Here is a 14,442-nt window from a genome sequence, read left to right on the forward strand (position 1 = left end):
GCTACCTGTGGTCCTCTGCACGCTGTTTGGTGGTGGTTTTGCTCTCTCATTTTTAAAAAATTTAAGCCAAGTCTGTTTTAATGAATTCTTACTTGAGCTCCGTGTTTTGATTCACTAATCATTTTGCTTTCTGTTTATTGCTAACTAATCTGGTAGTGTCTTTTTTGCCTTGAATTGAATTGGTTCTAACTTTCCTTTTTACTCTGTCCTTTCCTCCTTTAAATAGCTTTTCTTACCTATTGCTGCAAGAATGTCTCAGGAGTCTTACTTTGAAACTAAAACAGAGGAATCAAACAGTGCAGAGATGTCATGTCAGATCACAGCAACAAGTAACGGGGAGGTAGCTGGCATGAACCAAAGTCTGCAGGCCTTGATGATGAAGGGCTTTGGGGATATCTTCTCTATGAACCAAGCAGGATCTGTCCTGTATTCTGGAATGCAGATAAACATGCAAGCCAAAAAGAATTCTTCTAAAACCACCTCTATGAGAAAGGGGAAGAAAATCAACATGGCTGTGGGTTTCAGAGAATTTGACTGGTCAGATGATGATGAAGATGATGATGATGATACAGATGATTCTAGTGAATGAAGTTAGAAATCTAATTAAGGCTAAAATTGGTTTCTAGCAAATCAAAGCAATAAAGTTTCAGAAAAATCATCCTGTCATTTTGGTCTGTTTTAAACCCTATAAAAGAAACAAAAGCAAAAACACTACATTTTTCTGGGCTAGACATATTTGTATGTTAAAAATATATCTTGTTGGTTTTTAGATTGTGTTGACCTATTTTTGCTTTGCTGAAATTTGGAACTAAAATTTCAAAACAAATCGAGGTTTTTAAAACCCAACAAATATAGCTGCAGCTCACATTTATGCTGTAATATTTGGTATCTGATTACAGAAACTTCTGTGGCTGAATGTTTAAGATCTGAAAACAATGGAGGAACTTAAACACCTATTTTACTTCCATTACTTTTTTCTCTTTGTTTTTGTTTTTGTAGTTTTCTTTACCCTTTTTATTGTTGATCATATGAATATATTTGTGTTTTCCATGTGGGCTTTTCCTATACAAGCCATTCTTTCTGACTGCTACAGTGAAGTTGTTTTGCTAAATTTGTGATTTCTCAATCATTTTCAAGGCAATATCCTGTGATATCATAAATACATTACTAAGAAGGACAAGCAGGGCTGAGAAAAATAAAGCCCTTACAAACACACAGTTTAAGAAACAGCAACTGAATACAGACAATCACTGGTAATAGATAATTTGTATAAATGTTCTTTTCTCTTTTTCTTTAGTTTGTGAAATTCACTCTTTAGTACAGTCACTTATAATAAAACCTCACCACCTAATTGCGTTGTGGTAGTCTACAAGCTCACTGGTTTTCGGTTACATTGATGTAAATCCAGGAAATATCATTAACTTTGATGGATTTACTCTGGATTTATTCCGGTTTAGCTGAGATCAAAATTGGTCTTTGGTTATTTATAGCAATTTTTTATCTTGCTGTAACTATTAAACCATTTATCACTGTCCTTCCCAGAATAGGGGGGAGAGAGACATTTTAAAAGTGTTTGAGCCCTCCTACTGTGGCTTAAGCTAAAGTCTCAGTGATGACGTGAAGAATATTCTCTAGAGTTTAAATATCCATTTTTCTGCTGTGAAATCATTTTTAAAATATTGCCACTGTTAAGATTCATCCTAAAATTGAGTATATAAGTATCTGTTGCAGTAATTACCCCACAAACCCTCTGTCCGGAACAGTGAATGTATTTTCCTGATGAACTCTTTGGTGATGGTACAGAAAGAGAGAAGGAAACAGATACATTCGCGCCTACAGGTGCAGAAGAAAGGCCCATTGTAAAATGTTTGTCAAATAAAGAAGGGCAAAAACTTTTAAAGAAAAGTATTACTTTCTTGTTCAGTTGGATTTGAGGGGATAATTAAACTCCTAAGTGCCATGTGTTGATGGTGGTTCTCTCATGAAAAATGGCGATTAGTGCTGTTTAAACACCTTAGAAAGTAGAATCATTACATGATAGCAGATCTGACGTTGGATCTCCAAGAGTTTGGGACATTATATTCTATTATTTAGAAATAAGAGAAAAAGTTCTTGAAGTTTTAAAATTAGCTTTTCTAGGGTAACGAGTGCAATCTTTGAGATGTGAAAGGTAGCTAGCTTCCTTATCTAAGGTCCAGTGCTGTTCTGGCCACCTGTAAAGCACTCAGTGCTTTCAGCTATGCTCGAGTTCAACAGGAGCTAAAGATGCTCAGCACCTCGCAGGATTGGGCCCTTAACTATATGAAATGTATAGCATTTGAGCCAGGTTCCACCCTCTTGCTAGCAGGTTCAGGTCCCTTGGATTGAAGTTAGCTTTGTGATATCTGGGGCAATTTTTTCATGCTAGTAAGAATTTGTAATTTCAACACTGAACGGTGCAATACCTTCTTATTGGGAGAATTTACTGTATCTAGTCCAAGTGAAATTTGCTCCTACAAGATCAGTGGTAGTAGCATTTTAGGAGCACTAAACAAAGTGACTGAGGGTGTGGGGAGGGACAGAGAATAGAAAAGGGGCAACAAATTAAATGGAAATGGAAGCAAACAAGCTATTTCCAAATGCAGATTTGTATTGTTTTTTAAGTCTGCACCTGCTAACAGCTACCGCCGCGACATTATTTTTATAACCGCTATACTACACGCAGGAAAAATTGAAGGATTTGTAGAATCTAATATGTGTCTATGTTAAACTACTGTACCATATTTCTAGTGTAGAGTTGCACAGCTGTAACTGAAGTCAAAATTGAACCCAGTATGTTTAGAAATGCAAAAACAAAAATATCTCTTCTTAGTACTGATACTGATACTTTGCACTTTTAAAGCACCTAATAATCTCAATGCACTTTGTACAGATACGTGTTGGTTTTAATTAGATGTGCAAATCCACTTCTTGATTTAAATCTTCACCTAATAAATATTCCAACACTACTATATCACATCACTTTTTGTTGAGGACAGATATTCTCATGCATCTCTCATTAAAGTGAATAGGAGTTATTTGAGCATCATAAATGGAATAATTTGGCATTTTTTACATAGAGAGCAGAGCTGGTAAAAAGAATTTAAATTTAGTTTTTCAATGAAAAACAAGGACAACATTTCCATGACTTGTCTATTTTTTAGCCAACTCTAATAAAGATATATTGAGAGATAAAGCAATAACTCTCCAAACATTTACTTTCATGTTCTAAGTAGAAAGGCCCTAGAATTGCTGTAAAAGAAAGATCTACTAAGCTTAAGGCTTTCCCCAAACTTTTCTGTTGTGGTTCCTTTAAAGTATGATTATATTCAGAATAGTAGCTTGGCTTAAAAAATGACATTGTGGAGGTCGATTTTTTTATTCTCCTATAATGACTGTCATACCAAACGTGTTCAGTTTACAAGTCAAAAATAAATTGTGCTTGACTATCCAGCTATGTTTCTGCCTCGAACATCCTCACTATATTTTAATTTTGAAAGATTTTGGTTGGCAGTTCTGTTGATATGGAGGCAGAACAAAACCATTTTGATCTTCCACCGTTGATTTGCTCTGCAGTGCTAGCAGGATTAAACTTGTTTTTTAATCTATCTAGATGTCCAATCACCAAAGTGTCTACAATAGTTGCTAATAATAGTTAACAGTTACATAGCATGTCACATGATCAAAGCATTAACCAAAAGTTAACTAAGGAATCCTCCCAGGGCCTTATGAGGCAGATAAGGTAAAGTGTTGTTATCCTATTTCACAGCTGGGGAAGCTGATATAGAGAAGTTAAAGGCCAAATTTGAACTTCTCATTTTTACTCAGTCATTATACTTAAACTAACACTGGCTTCAGTAGGGCATATTTCCTGACCTGAGGAACTCAGAGTTTAGCCCTTTTATTTACCCAAAGCCACATAGTGAGCTGGGATTAGAACTCAGGATTTCCTGACTCCTAACCCAGTTCTCATTCTTTCAGACTTGGAAAAGATGCAGGGAATAGATATGCTGAGTAAGACTATTTTAATGTAGTCACTTTTATGACTGTAATAGCACTAATGCTTTAGAATAGCAATTGCTCTGAGATCTAATGCTTAGATCTGAGGACTTGTTTCAGGGCTTCTATAGTTTGTGGAGTGTTTTGGATATGCTTGATTAGCTGGCCATATTTGTTAACTGTAGTACTTGGACTTAGTCTTCTCTAGATGCCGGGGATTTTTGAGACCTGAGATCTGAAGTAGCTCTTCGGCACATGGTCATGTTCTTGACTTGTTCATTTATCATTTGCAGTATTTTGTTAGATAGTGATTTCATTTCATTGTAGATCTTAAAGCAGTTATTCTAATTAAATATTGATACATTGATCTAATTAAATAATTGATACATTATATTGCTATCAGCAGCAGTAAATCCACAGCACATATAATAAAACTAATAAGTAACTAGCAAAGTTACTGTACATCTTTAGTAAGCTATTTCCTGTTTTTGTAATAAGGCAGCTTTTACAGGTTTTTAATAAGACCTCCAACTTGACAGAGGTTTAATTATAGGCCAATAGAGAATCCATTCTGTTCTTCCAACTTTCATGTAGCAAAATAGGCTCACAGGACATACAGTAATTTTTACAGTCCTTAAAATCTACCAATAGAAATCTGGAGAGGAATGCATTTTCCCCCTGACTCCAACTTAGTGCACACTATTAAGTCTGTATAGAGGTTTCTGGTGTGTGAAGGTTTAGTTTCAGGACTGTAGTACCAGCAACCTACATTAAACATTTTACGTTGTGTGCAAAATATTCTGCTGACTTTTAAAGTCAGATATAGTCCACTGCATTTTCTTGCTTTTGCACTCTTTAAAAAGTTTTGTACTGAATACTAGGAAATGATTCTATTTATACTCCAAGTGTGAGCAAATGAAATTTGAATAGAAAATATTTTCACAGTGTTAGAAAACTTCATCCCTTCCTACTGAAATACTATGCTGAGCAAAACCTGTGCCAAAACTATTGTGGCAAACTGACTAGCTAATTTGTATGGAACATGCAATGTTACACCCTCTTGTGGTAAGACCTTTCAGTAGTCAGTTGTTTTCTTCACCGCACTTAACATGTGATGTCTTGCTTTATTCACAGTATGGATTTGGTTTTCCAGTTTTTCAAAAAAATGTAATGTATTCAATTTTCTCAGTTGGTGTCATAAACTTGATTTTGATGTGAAGTTTTTTTCCTTTGCTTCTCTTTGTTCCAATCTTCCATTTTGCAATAAACATTTTGACAGTACATTTTTATGCTTCTGTGTTCTTGTGTAAACCGCTGCTATTAAAGGGATTTCTCATTGCCTTCTGCTTTGATCTTTTTCATATTATGCAGGGTGTGGCATTTCCCCCTTTTTTCTCTTTGTTTGTTTGTTTGTAAATATATTTAACATTTCACATCACTAATTTTCCTCTCCTAAAAATGGGAATCATCTGAAAAGTCACTGTGTGTAAGCAAGAATGGAATATTGAACTCGTGCAATGGTAGAATACACAATGAACTACGGCAAACTGTTGTACTCAAGGTTCCCAATGGAAAGGAAAACACCAGCCCATTTGGAATTTAAGGGCAATTATGTTAATTATTTATTGCAAATATTGTGGGTCTCTGCCTTCACAAGGGTCATCATGGTTTGCCAGATCCTGCCCAACCTAGTTGCCAGCGATAGGTGGACCCCTTCCATCCTACAACCCTCTCCGCCCCAATTTAAGTGTCACGAGGGGAGCCTTTTCTGGATTTTCCTGACTTGTAATCAGTAGGTTATGAAGCTTGGCCCATGCATGGGGATGTTAGGGGGACGAGGGAAACTTGCCTTTCCGTGTGGCAGTCAAAGCCAGCTTCCCATCCCAGTGACCACTTAGCTCAGGCATTGTTGGCTTTGTTCATCTGAGGAGGCCATTTCTGTCCTGGAAGAGTTATGGCAGGAAGGGGTGGGCAGCGGGGCAGGTGGGGGGAGAGGGTCAAGTGATCTTCACATGGATGGACAGGGATTGTCTGATAAAATGGTTGTGGTGAGGAAGGAATTTTCCTTGGAAGCAGATTGGCCAAGCCACTGGGGTGGGGGGTTGCTTTCTTCTGTGCATCTTGCAGTGTTCAGCAGAAGCTGTAGTTCAGGACACAGGAAACAAGTGTAAGACAGTCATGAATCCATCAGTGGGAATCCATACGGGAAGAGCAGAAAGACTTGTCATAAGTTTGGGTGGAAGTCATTGTGAGAGGCACCTGTTGTTCCACAGTCTGCAGGGTCAGGGAAAGGAGGAGACTAATAGATAATGATTTGAAAACATGGGGTGGCTTCCATGCATAGGCACAAGGTCTTTCAGGTGTGAGGGAGGAATTCTGGAGAGGAGGAACTGCAACTGCCAAGAGATTGGGCACTAGGGTGCTTGTAGGCTTGCACGGCCCACAATGTAAGGAGACCAGAAACACTGATGGTTGACCAGTGAAATCTGAATTACAGTTTGGTAGCGAAGCAATTCAGTAAATTTTCAGCCAGAGTATGGTGGCAAGAGTTTGGGTGGCACTGTCAATTCAGATCCATCTAATTAACAGGATACCAATGAGAAGATAATATAGCTTAGAATAACCCATTCTTTAGCTGGTTAGATGGAGGTTACTATCTCAGTGAGATATTTCACTGTGTCATCTTCAAACCATTCCTGGATTTCACTGACAGATCCATCCCCTCATGTATCAAGTAGATTCTGGTCTGATGCCCTCATACTTCAAGAGGAGAATCCTGATCCACCATATAACAAAGTGTACCATACATGGTACGTGGTATGTGGCATTCAGCTGGCTGTGAAGTGTCCCCTTCAGGTTTTGTTCCACATCTCCTAAAAGGAATGATCATGCAGGTGTAGGCGGGAACCGAAGGGTAAAAGGGGACAAACAAACTTGTACCTTAATCAGTAAGGAAGTCTAGCTGCAGTGACCCAGTCCCAAGTCAGTTGTGCTGTCCTTGTTATGCAGTGACCACTTCCTTCACTCTACAGAAAACCTCCCTCCCAGCTGATATTGGGAAAGACCAAGACACAGCTTTCACTACTGGAGTCAAGCAATAGTAAAAGCAATGGTACAACACAAGGAGAGAGTGGTGACTAGTGAGCCCCACTTGAGGGGATGCGGCTGGTGACAAAATTCCAAGACTGCTTTTGTTGCTTGGTGATCTCCTGACTAGTTTTGCCCCCAGGAGGTGTTGGGACTATTCCATCACTGCTGTAATATCACTGAAGCCAGCCTGTGATCACTTTGACTAATATGTGAACATGAGGAATGCTACTTTGATGGCACTTTATGCAGTAATCCATGGAATAATGGGGAAAGTCCTCATCACAACCCGGAGGCTTATGGCTTAGCTGGAGAGGAGGTGCCAAATAAAATCAACCACCAAAGTAAAACTGGGGGGAGACCTGAGCAAATGATCAGACAAGAAGAGCAATATTACTCTTTTCAATTCATGTTTCTCACACAGTTGCTGCCTTCCTTTGATATTTGCGCGTGGACTGAAGAAGATGTGGTAAGCATTTTGTACTAATTCAGTCAGCATTGTTTTTATGTAGCTATAAAAGAAAACTGATGCACATCATAATAAATAAAATCTAGATTGTGGACAAGATTCTAGTACTATATATTTTTAAAATTCCTGTTCCAAAAAAGATTTTAAAATGAACCTATCCTGAAAGAGGAAGGACTTTATCACCTTGGTGAAATGGTCACATGCTCAGAGACCTGTTTAAAGCATTTGGCTTGGCAGATTATCAGCCCAGAGTATATGCTGCTGAATTGTCATAGGCAGGTGGGTATTGCCATTCTTCAACAAAAAAACTTCAAAAACAGACTCCAGCAAGAAACTGCAGAACTGGAATTAATTTGCAAACTGGACACCATTAAATTAGGCTTGAATAAAGACTGGGAGTGGATGAGTCATTACACAAAGTAAAAACTATTTCCCCATATTAATTTTTCCCTGGCTGTTACTCACAGCTTCTTGACAACGGTTTGAAATGGGCCATCCTGATTATCGCTACAAACGTTTTTTTTCTCCTGCTGATAATAGCCCACCTTACTTGATTGGTCTTGTTAGAGTTGGTATGGCAACCCCCATTTTTTCATGTTCTCTTTATATATCTTCCTACTGTATTTTCCACTGCATGCATCCGATGAAGTGGGTTTAGCTTATGCCCAAATAAATTTGTTCGTCTCTAAGGTGCCACAAGTACTCCTCATTTTTTTGCTGATACAGACTAACACGGCTACCGCTCTGATAGTGGTTTTAATATCCCTTTTGGCAGCCTTTTGGTACATCATGTGGTCATTTAAGTCAAGGTTACTGAAGGACTAACTGAAAAGCCAATGCAAAGTAGTAATGGTCCAAGCTGCTGAACTTGTCCCATTCATCACACAACAAATTGATCAATCTACATTAGGAGCAGTAGCAATTAAAAACAATAATAAACTAAAAAAATGGCTGCAAAGCAGAAGGAAATTTATCGTAAATAACAAACTTGCAAGATAACCTTAAAAGTAAATATAATGGAGAAGTTTGATTTCCCTTGTCCCACCACTAAAAAGACTTTTAATTTTTGTTTTAAAATTGAATTATGAGCATTATATTTTTGAGTGTTTTGAGGTGCTGTAACCTATACATTTTAATTGTGTGACCTTCAAAACTGTGCTTTTTTTTTTATACAGTACTTTTGGCTGCACCAGCTTGTTGGAAAAGGTAAACTACACATTATAGCTCACAGATTTAACTTTTTTTTTCCCAGTGAAGAGCACTATGGATTTCTGTATAACCTTTCATATCTTAAGGTGATGCTTCCGGTGAGATGAATGTTTATGCCAACTTGTTTAAGGAAAATCATATCACTGGGAAACGGTTGCTTCTTATAGAAGAAGAAGATTTAAAGGACATGGGAATTCTTTCCAAAGGACATATCATTCATTTAAAGGTATCTTAACAACACGTCTTGATAATCACAGTAGTAAATATTGACAATGCAAATGACAGTGTAAATGTTGACAGAAATCATCAGTTTTATCCAGCATAAGAGAAGATCTAAAGCTAAGGCTAGAAAAACCTTTTTGAGAAAAAGGGTCATACCCAGAACTTGCTTGCAATAGGCACCAAAGCAAACCTAAACACTTTGAGATGCCAAAAAGATTGGTAACCTTGAGTTTTTGATGTGGTGTTGTTTTTTTTCTCTCTTATAAATAACCATGCTCCACTGCATTTCCTGGTTTTGGCTGGAACAGGAATAGGAAATATTGCAAAAGACTCTTCTAATAGTATCTCCCACCTAAATGAAACCTTTGGAAATCTTAGGACAGAATCTGTTCTCACAAGACTTCCAGCCTAATCAGAGAGGTCTGGATAAACACCAAAAATGTATTTGAACTGAAATCTCTGAACATCTTGAGTTTCACCAATCATCTCTAATTTAAAACTGCTTTGCGTACCAAACACTCTATTCTTGAACAATTGTAAAGACAGTTGAGTGCTAGTGGGTATGGCTCCTTTGCTGTCTGAGCTTTATTTCATCCACAAGAGATTGTATTGTTCTAATTATTTAATAGTTACACTGAATCCAGCAAAACCCTTGGTCTGAAAGTAGTAACTGACGTAGTAGTAATAATATTTACTTCCAGTCACAGAACATGGCTTACATACCTGTGGTTCTGCTCTGAAACACGTCTTGAAAATGGCATTGTGGGCTTCCATTATGTCTGAGTGATTCTGTATACAATGTGCTCCATTTACTACTAAAAGGATGCTTTTTGTCTGATTGTCAGCGCTGAGAGTCGCACTAGGTTATATCTATCTTTTGCATCAGCACAATAAAGGTATTACAGTCCAAATTAATATTGCATTTCTATGGGTTGTACGCCATTGTTTCCAAGTAGTTCCATTAGTGACATGTGTGATTGCCCTCCGCAGGGGTTGATCAGATGAAACTTATTAAAACTTGGTAAATAAATGGACACAGACCATGGAATAGAGCAGCGGTTCCCAACTGGCGGTCTGCGGCCCACTGAGGGGGCCGTGAACCATTTCAGGGGGTCTGCCAAGCACGGCCGCTTGGAGCCCCAAGCCCAGGTACCCCATGGGGCTGAAGCCCAGAGCCCCAGTGCCTTAAGCCCCCGGAGAAGCCGCCCCGCACAGCTGAAGCCCTGAGCACCCCAACCCCATGGGGCTAAAGCTCTGAGCTGCCTCCTCACCCCAAGCGTCAGAAGCCCCAACCCCCTTCGTTCCGTGGGGCTCAAGCTTCTCCCCCCACATTGCAGCTGAAGCCCAAGCCACCTCCCCCGAAGCTGGACCATGGAGTTTTTATAGCATGCTGGTGGGGCCCCCAAAAGGAAACGGTTTAGAACCCCTGGAATAGAGAATGCAGTTCTTGCTGAGTTGGCTCAGTGAGGCTAACAGGAATAAAAACCTGTACAAACCTATATTTGTGATTGAGGGTATGTCTACACTGCAACTAGGAGTGTGCTTCCCAGTGCCCATAGGCAGTCATGCAAGTCGTCTTAAGCTAGTGTGCTAAAACTTTCAGTGTAGCCCAACATAGCATGGGCAGCAGCTCAAGCTAGCCATCTGAGTACAAGCCCACCTGGACCCCCTGGGTAGCTGCTGCCTATGCTAACCCTGTCTACGCTGCTATTGCGGAGCTAGCACGTGTCTGTCTACCCATCCGTGAAAGCACATGCCCAGCTGCAGTGTAGATAGACCCTAAATTAAGCAGATCTGACTCTGAATATTCACAAGGGGACAGATCTGCTGAGTAAGAAGGTGCCATTTTAGAGTCCCTTTTTAGAACAGAACTGTATATTAAGATTGGATACAGAGAACACTATACACACTAAATGAGTTACTTACACAGACACACACACACACACACACACACACAGAGTGCTGTTTTTCAGTCCTGCATTTACGCTATTACATCATGATGAACTATTGTCTGATTTGGGTTTGTTTGGTTTCTTACAGACTGCTATTGAGAGGTTAACTCATGATTACCTAAACATGTTTCATTTCCCACCATTAATTAAGGTAAGTATTTATTTACTTATTTAAAAGGTGCTGCCTGCCTTGACTCAATAAATGTATCTATTCCTGTACCTATGCTGTGCTACTAGGCCTTACACTTAGTATAGAGTACACATCTACATTGTCACTATCTGTGGCAGATTTTTGAGGGCAAGTTAGCAATATGAGTGTGCGTATCAGAACAAGTAATATCACAACAATACACCCTCTCAATGAGGTTCAAAGAATTAATACAACAGAAAGATGTCTTGCAGGTTAACATATGATGGTAATATCAAAAGGCCAGATTGTGACCCCCCGTACTTGCATGGGTGAGCAGTTACTCCCATCAGTAATGCCACTGAAATCAATGGATTATTCATGTGAGTAACTACTCATTGTTGTGTGCAAAGTAGTTCCAATCCAGACCATAATGAGCACATCATTCCTTACTCTGTTGTCTTACAGGAGAAAATAATTATGTACTATAGTACTCATTCTTTTGTTTCCTTTTTAAGCCCCCTGCATGCTAACCATACATCTTTTGGGTTTTGTGATATCAGCAACAACAGGTAGGACACCAACAAAGATAGACCTGCTCTACCCCTCCTCCAGGGTCCTTCCTTTGGATTTAAGATATAAAGACTCAACTGACTTTTAGAGCTTACCATGAAACCCAAGGAGGGTGAGGTAATTTCTTCTGTTGAACAGACATCTGTTGGTGAGAGGGACAAGCTTTAAGAATTGTGGTAAGAAAATTGTCTCTCTCATGAACAGAAGTTGATCCAATAAAAGATATTACCTCACCCACCTTGTCTCTCTAATATCCTGGGATCAACATGACTGCAACTACACTGCATACATCAAACCAAAGGAATTCTGTCAGCTAATCAGACAGTACTAGACCCCAAAGGATTCAGTTGCTTTTATAGCTGTTCTAATTTACAGCACAACAATACAGTGAGACCCACTTAAAATAAAGTCCATCGTACAGTCAAAGGAAAATCCATAATTGTTTTCTGCATTGCAAATTTCAAGCCATAATTCCAGTTACAATGGACAGCTGCTCAAAATGACATTGTTCTGTGAAATAACGGCTTCATATGGAGCTGAAGGTGCTCAACACCTCACAGGAGTTTGCCCTGTAACAGGCTGCCAGTGTTTATAGTGTAACACAAGCTAATGTGTGAGTTCTGGTATATATACTCAGATAGCAGACTGCGAAGAGCTACAAAGAGATCTCACAAAACTGGGTGACTGTGCAACAAAATGGCAGATGAAATTCAATGTTGATAAATGCAAAGTAATGCACATTGGAAAACTATACACATAAAATGATGGGGTCTATATTAGCTGTCACCACTCAAGAAAGAGCTCTTGGAGTCATTGTGGATAGTTCTCTGAAAACTTCCACTCAGTGTCATGGGGCAGTCAAAAAAGCGAACAGAATGTTGGGAATCGTTAAGAAAGGGATAGATAATGAGACAGAAAATATCATATTGCCTCTATATAAATCTATGGTAGGCCCACATCTTGAATACTGTGTGCAGATGTGATTGTCCCATCGCAAAAAAGATGTATTGGAATTGGAAAAGGTTCAGAAAAGGGCAACAAAAATTATTAAAGGCATGGAACAGCTTCCGTATGAGGAGAGATTAATAAGACTGGGACTCTTCAGCTTGGAAAAGAGATGACTAAGGGAGGATATGATAGAGGTCTATAAAATTGTGACTCATTTCGAGAAAGGAAATAAGGAAGTGTTATTTACTCCTTATAACACAAGAACTAGGGGTCACCAAATGAAATTAATAGGCAGCAGATTTAAAACGAACAAAAGGAAGTATTTCTTCACAGAATGCGCAGTCAACCCGTGGAACTCTCTTCCAGAGGATGTTGTGAAGGCCAAGACTATAACAGGCTTCAAAAAAGAACTAGATAGAATTATCATAGAATCATAGGACTGGAAGGGACCTCGAGAGGTGATCTAGTTCAGTCCCCTGCACTCGTGGCAGGACAAAGTATTATCTAGACCATTCCTGACTGGTGTTTGTCTAACCTGCTCTTAAAAATCTCCAGTGATGGAGATTCCACAGCCTCCCTCGTCAATTTATTCCAGTGCTTAACCACCCTGACAGTTAGAAAGTTTTTCCTAATGTCCAACCTAAACCTTCCTTGCTTCAATTTAAGCCCATTGCTTCTTGTGCTATCCTCAGAGGTTAAGAAAAACTATTTTTCTCTCTCCTCCTTGTAACAACCTTTTACATACTTGAAAACTATCATGTCCCCTCTGTCTTCTCTTTTCCAGACTAAACAAACCCAATTTTTTCAATCTTCCCTCATAGGTCATGTTTTCTAGACATTTAATCATTTTTGTTGCTCTTCTCTGGACACTCTCCAATTTGTTCACATCTTTCCTGAAATGTGGTGCCCAGAACCGGACACAATACTCCAGTTGAGGCGCAGAATAGAGCGCAGAATAGAGAGGAAGAATTACTACTTGCGTCTTGCTTACAACACTCCTTCTAATACATCCCAGAATGATATTTGCTTTTTTTTCCAGTAGTGTTACACTGTTGACTGATATTTAGCTTGTGGTCCACTATGACCCCCAGATCCCTTTCTGTAGTACTCCTTCCTAGGCAGTCATTTCCAATTTTGTATGTGTGCAACTGATTGTTCCTCCCTAAGTGGAATACTTTTCATTTGTCCTTATTGAATTTCATCCTATTTACTTCAGACCATTTCTCCAGTTTGTCCAGATCATTTTGAATTTTAATCCTATCCTCCAAAGAACTTGCAACCCCTCCCAGCTTGATATCATCCTCAAATTTTATAAGTGTACTCTCTGTCATTATCTAAATCATTAATGAAGATATTGAACAGAACCGGACCCAGAACTGATGCCTGAGGGACCCCACTTGTTATGTCCTTCCAGCATGACTGTGAACCACTGATAACTACTCTCTGGGAACGGTTTTCCAACCAGTTATGCACCCACCTTATAGTAGCTCCATCTAGGTTGCATTTCCCTAGTTTGTTTATGAGAAGGTCATGCAAGACAGTATCAAAAGCTTTACTAAAGTCAAGATATACCGAGTCTACCCCTATCCACAAGGCTTGTTACCCTGTCAAAGAAAGCTATCAGGTTGGTTTGACAGGATTTGTTCTTGACAAATCCATGCTGACTGTTACTTATTACCTTATTATCTTCTAGATGTTTGCAAATTGATTGCTAAATTATTGGCTCCATTATCTTTCCGGATGGAGAAGTTTAAGCTGACTGGTCTGTAAATTCTCTGGGTTGTCCTTATTTTCCCTTTTTATAGATGGGCACTGTATTTGCCCTTTTCCAGTCTTCT

At 39.0% G+C, this 14,442-nt stretch overlaps 1 protein-coding gene across 3 annotated transcripts in view; it reads left to right on the top strand.

Annotated features, from left to right (window-relative positions):
* MAP3K20 (mitogen-activated protein kinase kinase kinase 20) overlaps positions 1-14,442 on the top strand; it is a 125,275-nt gene that overhangs the window by 90,187 nt on the left and 20,646 nt on the right. For 2 of the 3 annotated variants that reach the window (XM_074967603.1, XM_074967604.1), the window contains exon 12: positions 227-5,274. In XM_074967603.1, the coding sequence (XP_074823704.1) occupies positions 227-589 (363 nt within the window). In that variant the 3' untranslated portion in view covers positions 590-5,274. Of the gene's footprint in view, positions 1-226; positions 5,275-7,528; positions 7,574-8,748; positions 8,780-8,868; positions 9,009-11,044; positions 11,108-14,442 lie in introns of those variants that run through there. The other variant, XM_074967605.1, reaches the window with a different exon arrangement.

This window comes from Natator depressus, chromosome 11 (genome assembly GCF_965152275.1).
Source record: "Natator depressus isolate rNatDep1 chromosome 11, rNatDep2.hap1, whole genome shotgun sequence".
NCBI classification, from domain to species: Eukaryota; Metazoa; Chordata; order Testudines; family Cheloniidae; genus Natator; species Natator depressus.